Below are 14252 nucleotides of genomic sequence, written 5' to 3' on the forward strand. Positions count from 1 at the left end.
AGTGGCATATCTCTGAACTTTTTCAAGCTTTGCCTTGTGCTTGACAAGGTACTGGCTCCATGCTGGGGCTGCGTACTCCAGGATTGGTCTTAAATATGTGGTATACAAGGTTCTGAATGATTCCTTACACAGGTTCCTTAAGGCAGTTCTTATGTTAGCCAGCCTCGCATACGCTGCCGATGTTCTTCTTTTGATGTGGGCTTCAGGAGACAGGGTTGGTGTGATATCAACTCCTAGATCCTTCTCTCTGTCTGTTTCATGAAGGACTTCATCTCCCATTCTGTATCCTGTGTCTGGCCTCCTGTTTCCTTGGCCTTGTTTCATTACCTTACACTTACTCGGGTTGAACTTTAGTAGCAATTTGTTGGACCATTCATGCAGTCTATATAGGTCATCTTGTAGTCTCATACTGTCTTCCTCCATCTTAATCCTCCTCATAAGTTTTGCATCATCAGCAAACAATGAGATGAATAATTCTTTACCATCTGGGAGATCATTTACATATATAAGAAACAGTATAGGTCCAAGGACTGAGCCCTGCGGGATCCCACTGGTGACATCTCACCAATCTGAGACCTTACCTCGCACAGTGACTCGCTGTCTTCTGTTACTTAGGTACTCCCTTATCCAATGGAGTACCTTCCCTTTCACTCCTGCCTGCATCTCCAGCTTTCTCACTAGTCTCTGGTGTGGCACTGTGTCAAAGGCTTTCTGGCAATCCAAAAATATGCAGTCTGCCCATCCTTCTCTTTCTTGTCTGATTCTTGTTGCCTGATCATAGAATTCAATTAATCCTGTGAGGCATGACTTGCCATCCCTGAAACCATGTTGGTGTTGTGACACAAAGTTCTTCGCTCCAGATGTTCGACTAGCTTTTTTTTGCACAATTTTCTCCATTAGCTTGCATGGTATGCAAGTTAGGGACACTGGCCTGTAGTTCAGTGCCTCCTGTCTATCCCCCTTCTTGTATATCGGGACTACGTTTGCCGCCTTCCAAATTTCTGGCAGTTTTTCTGTTCATGTCATATGACGTGTTAGAGTACTACGCAAGATTTAAACGGCCCGCGGATACACGAGGTTCACCTCACCTTCATCAGAGCTCTTGTAAACAGATGCCATATAAAAAAAAAATCATGGGCAACATTCCCGGGTGTTAGGGCCTCAGTACTGAGTGAGCCACCAAGGCTGGTGCACGCAGCATAAGCTTACAGCACTGCTTTTCAGCTTGTGACCACAGCATCGCCTAAAAAGTAAAAATATATATTTACATGCTATTATTTAGCGGCGATAGTATTACAGAAGACCCCTGACTGTGATAAAAGTGTCCAGAATTCTGATAATAGCAGGATTGTTGTGATAATTAGCGCTGTAATGGGAGAAGTTGTCTTGATGGGGAGGGTGGTAGCGTTATCTGCCGGCTCTGTGTGACCACCTTTTACTGTCTGGACTTAGTACCAGCTTAGTGGTTTGCTATGGTAAACAAAACATGCAGATACTTATATATAATGTCTGTATATAGTGAATAAAAGCAAAAAACAGTATGGTGGGAGGAGGAATTTGGTGAGGGAGGGTGTGGTGGCGAGTGGCTGGGTGGCAGATGTGGGCCACTCCTCGTTGCTTTTTGACTCGCATTATCAATTTACTGGTTTGTTAGTGGGAGGTGGGAGTTCGTTAGTGGGAGGGAGGGAGGGAGTGGTAGCCAGTGGTGGGCTAGCTGGTGTGTGGTGGTCACTCCTTGCTACTGTTTGACTCAGCATACCAACTTAGTGGTTCCTTATGGTGAACACAAATGTAGATACTTATATATAATGTGTGTATATAGGGTAATCACACCACAAACAGTATACTTAAAGGAGGAATGTTAGTGCGTCTGGGCTTGAACCAGTGAGGGTGGGAGGGAGGGAGCACGAGTTGTGTGTGGCCACCTGTTACTGTCTGCCGTCACCATACAAGATTAGTGGTTCGCCATGATGAACACAAATGTAGATACTTATATATAATGTGTATATATAGTGTAATAACAGCAAAAGGAGTGTGGGGAGAAGCCATTTTGGTGAGAAAGGTGGTGTCATCTTCTTGACTTGTCATGCTGTGTATAGGTGGTCACTATGCTCTTTGTGCACTATACCAGCTTAAATGAACAGTTATGGTGAACACAACATGTAGATACGTCTGTATATAGCGAATAAAAGCAAAAACAATATGGTGGGAGGAGGAATTTGGCAAGGGAGGAAGTGATGGCGAGAGGCTGGCTGGCAGATCTGGCCACTCCTTGTTGCTTTTTGACTTGCATTATCAACTTAGTGGTTCGTTATGGTGAACAAAACATGCAGGTACACTACACACTATTGAATAATATTACAGAAAAACAAAGAAAAAATCAATCGAAGAATTAATTAGGTAATTATATCTTTGTGTACCCCCCCCCCACCTGACAGCGTCGGTGAAGCAGAACTCTCCCCGACGTTGGCTGCATCAGCGCCTATTTTTTGCCAGACTTCCCCGCCCTATTGCAGCCAAAATATGGCACTTATGATTTGTTATTATTTTCCCGTGATCAGGGAACACAAATTAACAGGTTTATAAGAAAAATAAATTTGTTTAAATATTTTTATGCGCCTGTTGGTGACAAGGATTAAAGAATCCATTTAACCTTAAATGTGGAAATTGTTTATCACATTGTATACTCAGATATCCCTACCCCTTCACACAGCAGCTTGTGGACTTGTGGACTGAGGGTGGCTGTTGATCACGGCAACCTGTAGATCACGGTGGCCTGTAGATCAGGGTGGCTTGTAGACCACGGCGGCCTGCAGACAACGGTAGAACTTCAGCCACTGTTGGCGAGACAAGACATGTTGAGAGTTCAGAAGTGTTCAAGTCTGCTAATATCTGTCCTCGCCATAAACTTGCATACTAGTACTGATACAGGTAAGCAAGCCCTTTAATACCTTTTCTGGGGGGGGGGGAGCCCCTTTGGCTCTCTGGAGCTATACAGGCTGATATGTATATTATTGGACTTTGGCATCAGTCAGTGTGAATGGAGTTCTAGGCCTACCAGGGACCACGAGCTAGAACCTGGTCCCCTCAGAGAGGCATGAGGAACAATGGCCTGTAGAAGTGTACATGTGATTTGGAGCATTCTGTGTCTGCCATCGACAGGGGGCCAAGCATCCAGAAAGGTAAGCACCTCAAAACAAACCCCCCATTCTGGTTAAAACTACTACTGAAAACTAACAAGTGGACAGAGCTCTGCAAATGAAAGTGAGTAAATGAGTATGATGTCACTCGTGCCACGCCGCTTGTCTGCACAGCTTCCCCCTCCCTGGAAGGGGGAAAAAGGGAGCTGTGCAGACCAGCTCAAACTCTAAAACCCCGGAAACCCCAGGAAAAATCCGCAGAAATCCTGCGGTGGCGCATGGGTTCCAATGGATGCGACCCTTGGGTCCCTTCTCACCATGTGCAAGTTTGAGGGTTGCTTTGTCCCCTTGTCTCAGAGCGACGCTCATTGTTTTTGCCTCCATCATGTTGCTTGTTGGGTCGGTGACACCTTTAACCCTGAGACCTGCGAGCATTGTTGCTTGTTTGTGACTCGATTCACTCAATCAACTGATGACAATATCCGGGTGCAGGCGGCTCAAGCACTGCATGCTAGGTTTAGGTTGCTGCAACGTGCTAGGTTTAGGTTGCTGCAACGTGCTAGGTTGAATGCTACCCTGATGCTCCGAGGCTGCCCCACTTTGCTTATAGGGACCCGGATTAGGGGGTGTTAGTCGAGTCGGCCTTGGTTCAGTCTGCACCCTCTCATTCTTCCCCTGCTGTGGTTCATTCTGGTCCCCCCCCCCCCTTGCTTCCGGCTCCGAAGTGTCTGAGGGTCTTGGGGTCGGGGCAGGGTTTAGAGGATCCTGAGCAGATGAGGAGTCACAGTAACCTGGCTGAAAAATGTTGACCAAGCCATTCACTAGAAAGTGAAGAGACGACGACGTTTCGGTCTGTCCTGAACCATTATCAAGTCAGTTGTGGTAATGGTCCAATCGACTTGATAATGGTCCAGGACAGACCGGAACGTAGTCGTCTCTTCACTTTCTAGTGTGTGGTTTGGTTAACAGGATTCTGAGACTTGGGCAGTTTCAGGGGTTGCCCCTTCTGGGGGGGGGGGTGCGACAGAGGCATTCGAGTCTGTTCCTCCAGTGGTGGCATTGGGGTCTGACCATTGGGCCCCTTTCTTTCCTGTTTTTTCAGCTGCTCCGTTTTTTTTTGTGAGGCTGGGACTTTGGAGGACAACTCGTCCCCAGGGCCTGATGTGGAGATTCCCGGGGTTGGGGAGGCTGGCTTGGGGGGCCTTGGGCCCCTTTTGACCCTGCCTGGGTTTTTAAACCCTCCGAGCAGGGTTTGCTGTTACAAGGAGTAGGGTTTTCCTTTCCCCTCTCTGTGTACAAGTTGGATTTGGGTTCAGCCCCTCCCCAGGTCTGGTTCCGTATCCCTTCGGGTCCTTTGGTTCCGTCCTTCCGGAGGTTTTTTGGCTTCCCGCATCTCGCCTACTGAGGTGTGGGCGGCCAATGCGGCTTACCTCCTGTGCGACCCAGATTTTGCCTCTATAATGGATCCGTTATCCTTCAGGTTTGGGTCTTTGTCTCCATTCTGGGTTCGCTATAAGGTTCTGGAGTCGTCCTGGCTTGTGGACTGCCCGGTGTTGTCATTGAATGCTTGGAGTACTTTCTGTCATACCTGCATGCTTGAGTGGCGCGTGGCCTTGACGGTGGTCCAGGTTTACCTGGGGGTGAATTCAAGCACCTTAATGCGTGTTTGTGTGCCCCTGCCCTTCAGTGGGATGTGGGCGTGATTCAGCTTCACGTGCAGGTTCCCTCCCTGTTGACTGCGCTGGTGACTGAGGATTTGCACGCTCATGGCTTGCTGGCTTCGGTTTTGCATTTCTTTTCCCTCCTGGAGCTCTCTTGTGACTGGCTTGTGGAGAATGCAGAGGCGCTTGAGGCCACTCCTGGGTCTGGTGCCTTAATCTCTGCGGCTCGTGCGTCATCTGCACTGCTAATACTGTGTTGATCCTGCGGGATGCAGTATCGCTCTTTTCACTGTGCATCTCGCGTGTCAGCAGGTTGTGCTCGCTTCCTCGTTGGAATCTGCTTGGGTCCCTGGCTTTTAGAGTTTCTTCGCCTTTTTTGTCCTTTTTCTATTTGCAGTCTGCGATTGGGTAGTTTCTGCAGCTGGCCTCGGCTAGTTGTCATCAGATTCCAGACTTGTTGGTCCTTTGGGGGGTCCTAGGGGGTTCCTCCCAGAAGCGTCATACTAGGGCTCGGGGTTCCGCTCGTCGTGGTAGGCCACTGATGCCAGTTTTGGAGCCAATGCCGCCTTCGGAACTGTCTGTGTCTGGTCAGCGTAGTGTTCGCTCTGTGCGTGGGTCAGGTTCTCATAACGGGCATCGGCCCTTTCGCGGTTCGTCCCATTGACTGGGCGATAGAGGGGAAACTTGCTCTGTTCGCTCATGCCTGGTCTCACGATTTGTGGGCTTTTCGGGTCGTTTCCGACGGCCTGTGGTGGCTTTGGGTGGCCCTTCTCCTTCAGGGGGTTCTGGGCTGGCGGGGCAGTTCTCTTCTCCTGCGCTCTGTCAGGTCATCTCGGAGTGAGTGCGCTTGGGCATGGTCAAAACGACGACGTCTTTCGGGTGGGTTTCCTGTCTGTTCCCAATCCCAAACGGGACTATGTGGACCTGCGGTTTATTCTGGACTTGTCCCGTCTAACCCCCTAGGTTTCTTGCGCCTCTTTTCACATTACTACTCTGTCCCAGGTTTGGCTTCTGTTGGAGCCGGCCGCTTGGATGGTGTCCCTAGACTTCAAGGACGCATATTGGCACTTCCCGATTCATCCAGGGTTCAGGGACTGGCTCGGTTTTGTAGTGGAAAAGCTCGGTTACCGTTTTCGTTGTCCCCCGCTTGGGTTGAACTTGGCTCCTCGCGAGTTTACGCCTTACCCGGGTTGTGGTGGCCCGTCTGCATCTTTTAGGTATTCGGGTGTTGGCCTACCTTGATGACTTGCTGGTATGGGCTCCTAGTCGGTCCACGTGTCTGCTTGCCAGGGATTTGGTTCTTTCCCAGCTTGCCGGGTTCGGGTTCATGGTGAACTGGAGGAAGTCCCATCTGGTCCCCTCCCAGGTTTGGACCTGGCTGGGTCTTGTGTGGGACTCTCGGACTTCTTCCTTGTCTCTCCCTCCAAAGTCTCTCCTTCGGCTGCAGTCCCACATGTGCTTGTTTCTGGGGGCTCCCGGGTCACCCGGCAGTTGCTCGAAGGTTTGTGCGGGAGCCTGAACTTTGCGATGGTCTACCCACTGGGTCAAGTTTGGCTTCGTCGGCTGTTCTGGTTCCTTCGGGGGTGCTCTGAGTCAGCCAGAAAAATGATAGGATGGATTACGAGAGCCTTCATATCCAGAGATCCCATCACAATGGTTATACTCTTCAAATCACTTGTGTTGTCCCGTCTTGAGTACTGCTCAGTACTCACTCTCCCCTTCAGAGCAGGAGAGATTGCTGAAATAGAGGGAATACAGAGAACATATATGGCACGCATATACGAGATAAAGCACCTAAATTATTGGGATCGTCTCAAAGCCCTCCAAATGTACTCATTGGAAAGGAGACGAGAAAGATACCAGATAATATACACATGGAAAATACTGGAGAGCCAGGTCCCAAATCTACCAGTAAAATAACAATGTACTGGAGTGAATGATATGGAAGAAAAGGCAAAATAGAACCAGTGAAGTGCAGAGGTGCCATAGGCGCAATCAGAGAACACTGTATAAACATCAGAGGTCCCAGATTGTTCAACACCCTCCCTGCGAGAATATGAAATATTGCCAGAGCAATAGTGGACATCAAGAGGAAACTAGATTGTTTCCTCCAAGGAGTGCCGGACCAACTGGACTGTGGTGGGTATGTGGGCCTGCGGGCCGCTTCAAGCAACAGCCTAGTGGACCAAACTCTCACAAGTCAAGCCTGGCCTCGGGCCGGGTTTGGGGAGAAGAAGAACTCCCAGAACCCCATCAACCAGGTAACCAGGACGTCCCTTCCACCTCTCTCGCGATTGCTGGTTTTGGCCCCCAAGGGCCTTGCGTCGCCGGCTTCCTCTTCGGGTTTTTCGGGGTTCAGTGTCATGGAACCTACCCAAACCCTCGCTTAATATGTTCATGGATGCGTTGGGTGGGATGCCTCTTGGCTGGGGCTCTGACCAGTGCTCACTAGGCTGACCAGGGGTGGTGCGATCCATCCTTCCGTCGGGTCCACAGCACGGTGCGGGAGTTTGCGGCGGTGTGGATGTCTCTTCACAGGGTTCAGGTCACCTGCAGATCAACGATCCGGCTCTATTTAGACTGTTCCCCGGTGGTTCATTGCCTGAACCGAGAGGGTGTGATGCGGTCCTTTGGCTCTTTGGGGCTGGTCGTTTCGGGTGTCTCGTCTGCTGAGTTCTCAAGGTTTGACTCTCCTGGTCGTTCACGTCCGGGAAGTGTCCAATGTCTTGGCAGACAGCATGTCCCAGTTCATTCTTTTGTCCACAGAATGGACGGTCGATGCCGACTTGTTCAGTTGGCTATGACAGACGTTTGGGTGCCCGGAGGGGGACCTCTTCAAGTCGGTGTGGTCGAAGCGTCTTCTGGTATATGTGGCACCCTTCTCTGACTGCAAGGCCGTCGGGGTCGATGCCTTCAGGCAGGACTGGTCGAGGTAGAGGGTTCCTATGCCTCTTTCCCCCCAGTTCAGCTGTTTCTCCAGATCCTAGCTTGCTTGGAGACTTACCAGGGGACAGTAGTCATCTTGGCCCCATGGTGGCTGGCGCAGCCTTGGTGTCAGGCGCTGCTTGCTTGGTGTCCGAACCCGGAGGTTTTCCTGTGGCTCTGCCTCTTTCAGCAGATCGGTCTGGTCTGGTATGTGATTGGTTCGTTCTTCTAGAGTCTTCGCGTTTGGTCTTTTTGATGGGAGACCAAACGCGAAGAAGATGGAAGGTGAGACCATCACCTTCCACCTTTTTGGAAGGTGATGGTGGGAGCACTTACAACCACCAAATGCCCCTGTTCACCTAGTAATAAGTATAGCTAGGGGGTGTACCTTAGCTATACATACCCTAAATATGAGAAAAGCTGAAATCTCGTATATTTATTAACTAAATCTCTCATATTTAGTAACTACTAAATATGAGAGAAGGTGATAGTGGGAGCATTTACTACAATGCACCACTTGGTTTCCAAACTTTAGTTATCCGAAACTTCCAGTTTCTCGATTGGGGTTAGGGAGTCATGCTATACGAACAAAGTTCGGGTAGGATCCGCCAGGATCAAAGCGGTCTGCCAAGCGTTGCGCCGGCCCAGCCTGTGGTGGTGGGTGGGAGATGGTCCAGTTTGCCCACTGACTGTTTAGAGTGCCTTCTACCCTACGACTTCAAAGATTCACGGCCTATTATTCCTATTATATTGAATTGTCACGAGCCTGGATTGTTCATTCTGTGATTTTGTTTTACATATCTGCACAATCAAGAAACATCTGTGCACCATGTCGGCTCCAAATGCATGCATTGTGTCAGTGATGGCTGACTGGTGGGTGGATGGAGGGGGGAGCTTTGGTGGAAGGCAGTAAGAGAGAGGGAGAGAATTAGTGAGAGAGGGGGGAGAATTGGTGAGAAAGGGAGGGAGAGATGCTAGGAGGTAGCAGGAAGGGAGGGAAGTAGTGAGGGAGGATGGGAGAATTAGGGAGGGAGGGATAGGCAGGCAGGCTGGCAGGCAGAGGCAGGCAGGCAAGCAGAGGCAGGCAGGCAAGCAAGCAGAGAGGCTGACTGGCTGGCAGGCTAGCAGGCAGGCTAGCAGGCAGGCAGACTGGCAGGCAGACTGACTGGCAGGCTAACTGGCAGGCAGGCAAGCAGGCAGGCAGACTGGCAGGCAGGAAGGGACGGATGGGTGTTGAGGTGAACCACGTGACATTTAGTGTGTGTATGGGATGTAGGCAGGGTGGGGGAGGGGTGTTGGTGGTGGGAGAGGGACTGGCTCACTCTGATAAGCCTAACCACACTCGACCCGTTAGCCAGATTTGTTTCATAAATGTACATCATCAAATATATTTTTGGTTACAGGTTTTGTTTAATAATATTATTAGGATAATTATTCTCTGGCTGGCAATCTACTAAGCTAGCTACTTCGGGGGGAGGGAGGGCAACAGCAGTGAGGGTGTACTCACATAGTTGTACTCATCTAGTTGTCTTTGCAGAGTTGAGCTCTGGCTTTTTGGTCCCGCCTCTCCTGAGGGAGAAGTGGATCAGGACTTCTCTAATTGGTGAGTGCAAACAAAATAGTCATTTATGTAATGAACCTGTCAAATTTTTCCCTTAGATTTGTTTGTTTAATTTTTTTTATTTAATTTTTTTCTCTCCATTTTCCTCCATTTCTTGTTTACGAACTTACACAATAACTGACGAGTCTTGTCCCCAAGGGGTTTGGAAACCAAGTGGTGCTCTGTATCACCAAATGCCCCTATTCACCTAGTAATAAGTATAGTTAAGGGGTGTACCGTAGCTATACATACCCCTTTTTAATTTATTTTGTTTGGTTTTATTTTTAAATTAAATCTGGGTGAGACAAAAAAGAAAAATATGCTGCACAAATGATCTTAGGTAAGGATAAGGATAAAAACTTCAAAAACTTTTCTCATTGAATACTTAAACCTATAATTATGACTATTTATTTATTTATTTATTTATACAAGAAGGTACACTGGATTTGTGAGGATGCATAGCATGATATTTACATTCTTGAAAAGCCACTAGTACCTGCAGGATTTCGGGCAGGTCCTTAACCCTTAACATGCTCGGGGTCTAATATCCTGCTATCCACACAGGCGCATGTCATTTTGAAAAAAAAAAATATATTTTTTTTTTGCTAATCTGTTAAGTTCTGTTCACTGATCACGGGAAAAATAAAAAAAAAATTCTATTGTACTTACTTTTGTTGCAATAGAGCCGAGAAGCTCGGTGATGACGTCACAATCTGCATGTTCGCTCATGCAGTACACGCCCGGAAGGTGTTGCGCGCGGTCCTCAAACAGCCAGAGTTGCCACAAATATATTTTCGCGCTATTTATTTACAATGTCTAAGCGCATTTTATCTAATTTTTTTCACTAATTGTGTTTCAAATACTGTTTGAACATATTTTGTATCAATAATTGTTGCATATTTGAGTATACACAGGCGCACACAAATGTTTTCAATTACGGCAGTATAATATGTCATTACAGTCTATTATATTGTATGTTCTGCTTATATTTGTATATATTTACACACACGCACACGCTATCTGCTTATATGTTTACATATTTACACACTCGCACACGCTATACACACTTTGAAGCACACTTAGAAGATTTCTAGACTGTGGTAGTCATTGAAGCAGTCGACAGGACATAATGGGATACCACACGTTTCACACCATGTTTGCGCAAGCTTCCGTTTCTTGTCTCTACGTGTCGTTGTTTTACACACCAAGCAATCACGTTGGGCTATTGCACGCTTCACACCAGGTGGCAAATACTTAAGTTTGTGTGCTAGGAAGCCTTCAGTGTGAGCGAGGCGTGGAGTACCAGCATGCTGCAACAGTGGGTTTATGATGGGCCGCTGAATACCTGGGACATCTTTTGCAAACTTTCCTAATAACTGTATTGCAGCATCAAATACAAAGTCACGGAAAGTGGGCTTACGTCCAGTTCTCACAAGGTACATGTTGAAACAGTTCAGCATGCTCATGTCCACAAGATGGAAGAACACTTTTTTCGTCCACCTACATGTCTTCCGCACACTCTGCAGTGCCAATCATCATGTCTGATTTATCAATCAACCGCATGTTGATATTATAGTCTAAAACACAGTCTGGCTTATATTGTGGTGCGTTTGTTTTATGGCTCACTTTCCCACTGTTCACCATTGTTCCATCATGAATTGTTGTCAACAAGTTCACCTCTCTTTTGTCTTTCCACCGAACTGACAGAATGTTATCACTTTTCCTTCTCTGACACTCACCAACTGCAATGTCGTTGTCAAACACAGGCATTTCCCTTCGTTGTGGCTTTACTGTACCAACCAATCCGGTTCTATTTTCTAGCAAGAACCGAGCTAGCAAGGGACTTGTATAGTAATTATCTGTGTATAAAATGTGTCCCTTGTTCATCCACGGAGCCATGATGGTCTTCACTACACTCCCCGAGAATCCATGTTCGTCGTTATCGGGAATGTCTACATCACTAGCCGAGTACAGAATCATGTGTAACACGTATCCTGTCTCATAATCACAAAGAACAAAAAATTTCAGGCCAAATCGGTTTCGTTTTGAGGGAATGTACTGTTTGAATGGAACACGTCCCTTGAAAAGTATGAGAGATTCATCAACCACCAGCTTCTGTGCTGGTACGTAAAAATCTCTGAATTTTCCAATAACATCGTTCATGTAGTGCCTCACTCGCCACAGTCTATCATCAGGTGTTCGGTCCTGAACACTTCCAAAATGTAGACACCTGAGGAGTATCTGAAACCTGTCTCGTGACATATATTTCCCGAATAAAGGTGTTGGTATTGTCTTGTCCTTGCTCCAATAGTCATTTATTGCATGTTTGTGACAGTGCTTCATCAACAAACAGAGTGCCAAAAACACATACATTTCCGCCACTGTGGTATTTTTCCAACGCTGCAGTCGTGAAAATTCTGTGATTTCCCTCTCAATCAGGTAAGCAGCATGCAGGTTCGTTTGGTGTACAATGTATTCCATGAGTGGTTCATCATAGAATGCTGTAAAATATTCCATCTCAGCCATGTCCTCACCTTGATTAGGGAAAAGGTTTGTAATCCCTACATCTTTATCGTCAAAGTGAGGAATATTAGGAATAAAATCGTCACCATCACTCCACTCAAGTACACCAGGCGTCCTGCGAGATGCAGAGGAAAGACGGCGAGGAAGCGATGCATACCGGCGACCAGGAGCTGAATACCGTCTGCGAGAAGCACGGCGGCTACGTGCACGTGAGGTGGGTGCACGTGAACACGAGGGTCTTGGTCCCTCATGTGGTGCCATGCGGTGGCGCTTGGCCGGGCGAGATGCTGCTGACGCGACAATTTCTCGCCCAGTTACACCACTGGTACCAGCCACAGGCTCAATAAAACTTTGATCTGAGTCACTAAACCCAGAAAAGGAGTCACCTCCCTCTGACTCGTCACCCTCAAACAGAAAATATCCACAGGAACTGTGAGGTCGTGGTAGAATTGGGGTAGAAAATGGGCGAGGAGGCATGGGAGAGCGTATAGGCCTCGCCATGGCATGGCGGTCATTCTCACTTTCACTGCTGCTGCTACTGTCACCCGACAACTGTGTATAATCCTCATCGTTGTCTGAATCGTCAAACACACTTTCTTCACCTTCAGAGAATAATTCGTGGGCTATTTGCTCTGGGGTGAGGGACTGAGTGGTGCGTGCCCGTGAGGCGTTTGACCGTGCGCTCGCCATGGTGACTCTCGCTAAACTGAGGCCTCCCATGCCATCGGATCGTGAGCTGGATTTTTTTTCAAAATGGCCGCTGTTTACTAGAGCCCCTGGGCAGCGTATGGGACCCCCAGCTACACCGCAGGCCATTCAAATCGTGCGCGGTACCCATACACTTCATATGAAGTGAAGCGCAGTTGACTGGTAAAACGATTTACACTTCATATGAAGTGATGCGCACTTTAAGGGTTAATCTAACAGATAATTTTAAGTTGATAAATTCTAGCAGAATTTATAAAATGATAATAGGTACATTGAAAGAAAAAAAATGAGATGAGAGAAATTGGTAGGTATATTAAAGTAGAAAAAGGGACTATTATGGCCTGTTAAAAAAGAGAGGGGGGAAGTAGGGGTCCAAGACCTCTTTTGGCTGTGTAACAATAAGTAATTATCAAAAGAAGGGAAGGCTATGTAGCAGTAAGGCAGTGAGGTGAGGCAGCTACTTATTTGAGGAATGCTTATTTTATTTACCTTATAAGCTGCAGCAGCTTATTTTATTTGAGGAATGCTCAACTGATTCCTCTACATTTAGCATTAACAAATTTGTGTCCAAGACCTTTTCCTCCTGTTACACAATTATTGCTGTGTGTAACAATAATTATCAAAAGAAGGCACCAAGCCGGGAAGGCTATGTAACAGCATTGCAGGTAACAATAAACCCAATTTTCTGTGGGGAGCCCCTACGGCTCCCTGGAGCTTATCGGGCTAATGTATGTTATGTTAGACCGGGACATTAGCTAAGGAGTTCAGACCTACCAGGGACCAGCGCCAGAACCTGGCCCCTTCAGAGAGGTTTCAGGGAGCAATGGCCCTGGAAAACCCCATATGGTTGGGGGTTTTCCTTATCTGCCATCGACCGGGGTTAGGCACCCAGAAAGGTAGGCGTAACAAAACAAACCCCACATGGTAAGAAACTACAACAAAAACCGAACAGAGAGGTAGAAAACTCCCTACAATCCCAAGGAAACAAGCAAACAAGCAAACATCACACTTTACTGCCGCGCCGATCGTCCGCGCAGCCCTCCCCACCCCGGGAGGGGGAGGGGGGAGCCCCGGACCTACCGCGCCGGCTGCCAAGCTCCAGTTCGTTCGCTAATGTCAACCGGGATTGACGCTTCTCTGGCCTCAGTTTCCTAGGCGGTGTTTGCCTTGTGTGGCGTTCACTGCCGTGTGTTGTGGTGTGCGGTGGCCAGGAGTACTTCATCAGTGCCGGGGCTGCATGTGCTTAGTGGCTGACTTCCCTAAGCGCCCTGTGAGTACTGCCCTTGCGTAACAGGGTTATCTTCCCTGGGGCGTTCGGGAACCATTCCCGTAGAGGTTCTTGCTGCTCGGCATTTGCCTCGCCCTTGGGGCCAGCTGGGGCTTGGGGCCCTTGTTTGGCCCTGGGTAGGGATTGGTATTGTGCTGGTTAGGGCGTCAAGGTGTTGCGCAGCCTGCCACCTATGCGGCGGCCGGTTTCTGTTGCCTCTGGAGACGGTGTACTTTTGCGGGGTTTTTCTTTTGTTTTTCATTTTCTTGCCTGGTGGGGGTCTGCCTAAGGTGGTTATAGTTCCACTGGTAGTGTTTGGCGGCCCTCTGCTAGGCCCCCGTGCTTGTACACGTCTCAGGGGTTTTCAGTGCTATAATCTACCCTCTTGTTATGTTTGGGTTTCTTAACCGGTTAGCAACACCTTGCCC

General features: G+C 48.1%; 1 protein-coding gene across 10 annotated transcripts in view; it reads left to right on the plus strand.

Moving 5' to 3' along the window:
• LOC123759577 (zinc finger protein 271) overlaps window positions 1-14252 on the plus strand; it is a 153126-nt gene that overhangs the window by 82681 nt on the left and 56193 nt on the right. For 6 of the 10 annotated variants that reach the window (XR_011225382.1, XM_069316343.1, XM_069316350.1 and 3 more), the window contains 2 exons: window positions 2714-2931; window positions 9264-9329. Coding sequence is in view for 2 of the 10 variants with exons in the window: in XM_069316360.1 (XP_069172461.1) it covers window positions 2856-2931; window positions 9264-9329 (142 nt within the window). In the remaining 8 variants the exon portion in view is untranslated. The remainder of the gene's footprint in view (window positions 1-2713; window positions 2932-9263; window positions 9330-14252) is intronic. The other 4 variants (XM_069316357.1, XM_069316347.1, XM_069316364.1 and 1 more) reach the window with 2 other exon arrangements.

This window comes from Procambarus clarkii, chromosome 8 (assembly GCF_040958095.1).
Source record: "Procambarus clarkii isolate CNS0578487 chromosome 8, FALCON_Pclarkii_2.0, whole genome shotgun sequence".
Lineage (NCBI taxonomy): Eukaryota > Metazoa > Arthropoda > Malacostraca > Decapoda > Cambaridae > Procambarus > Procambarus clarkii.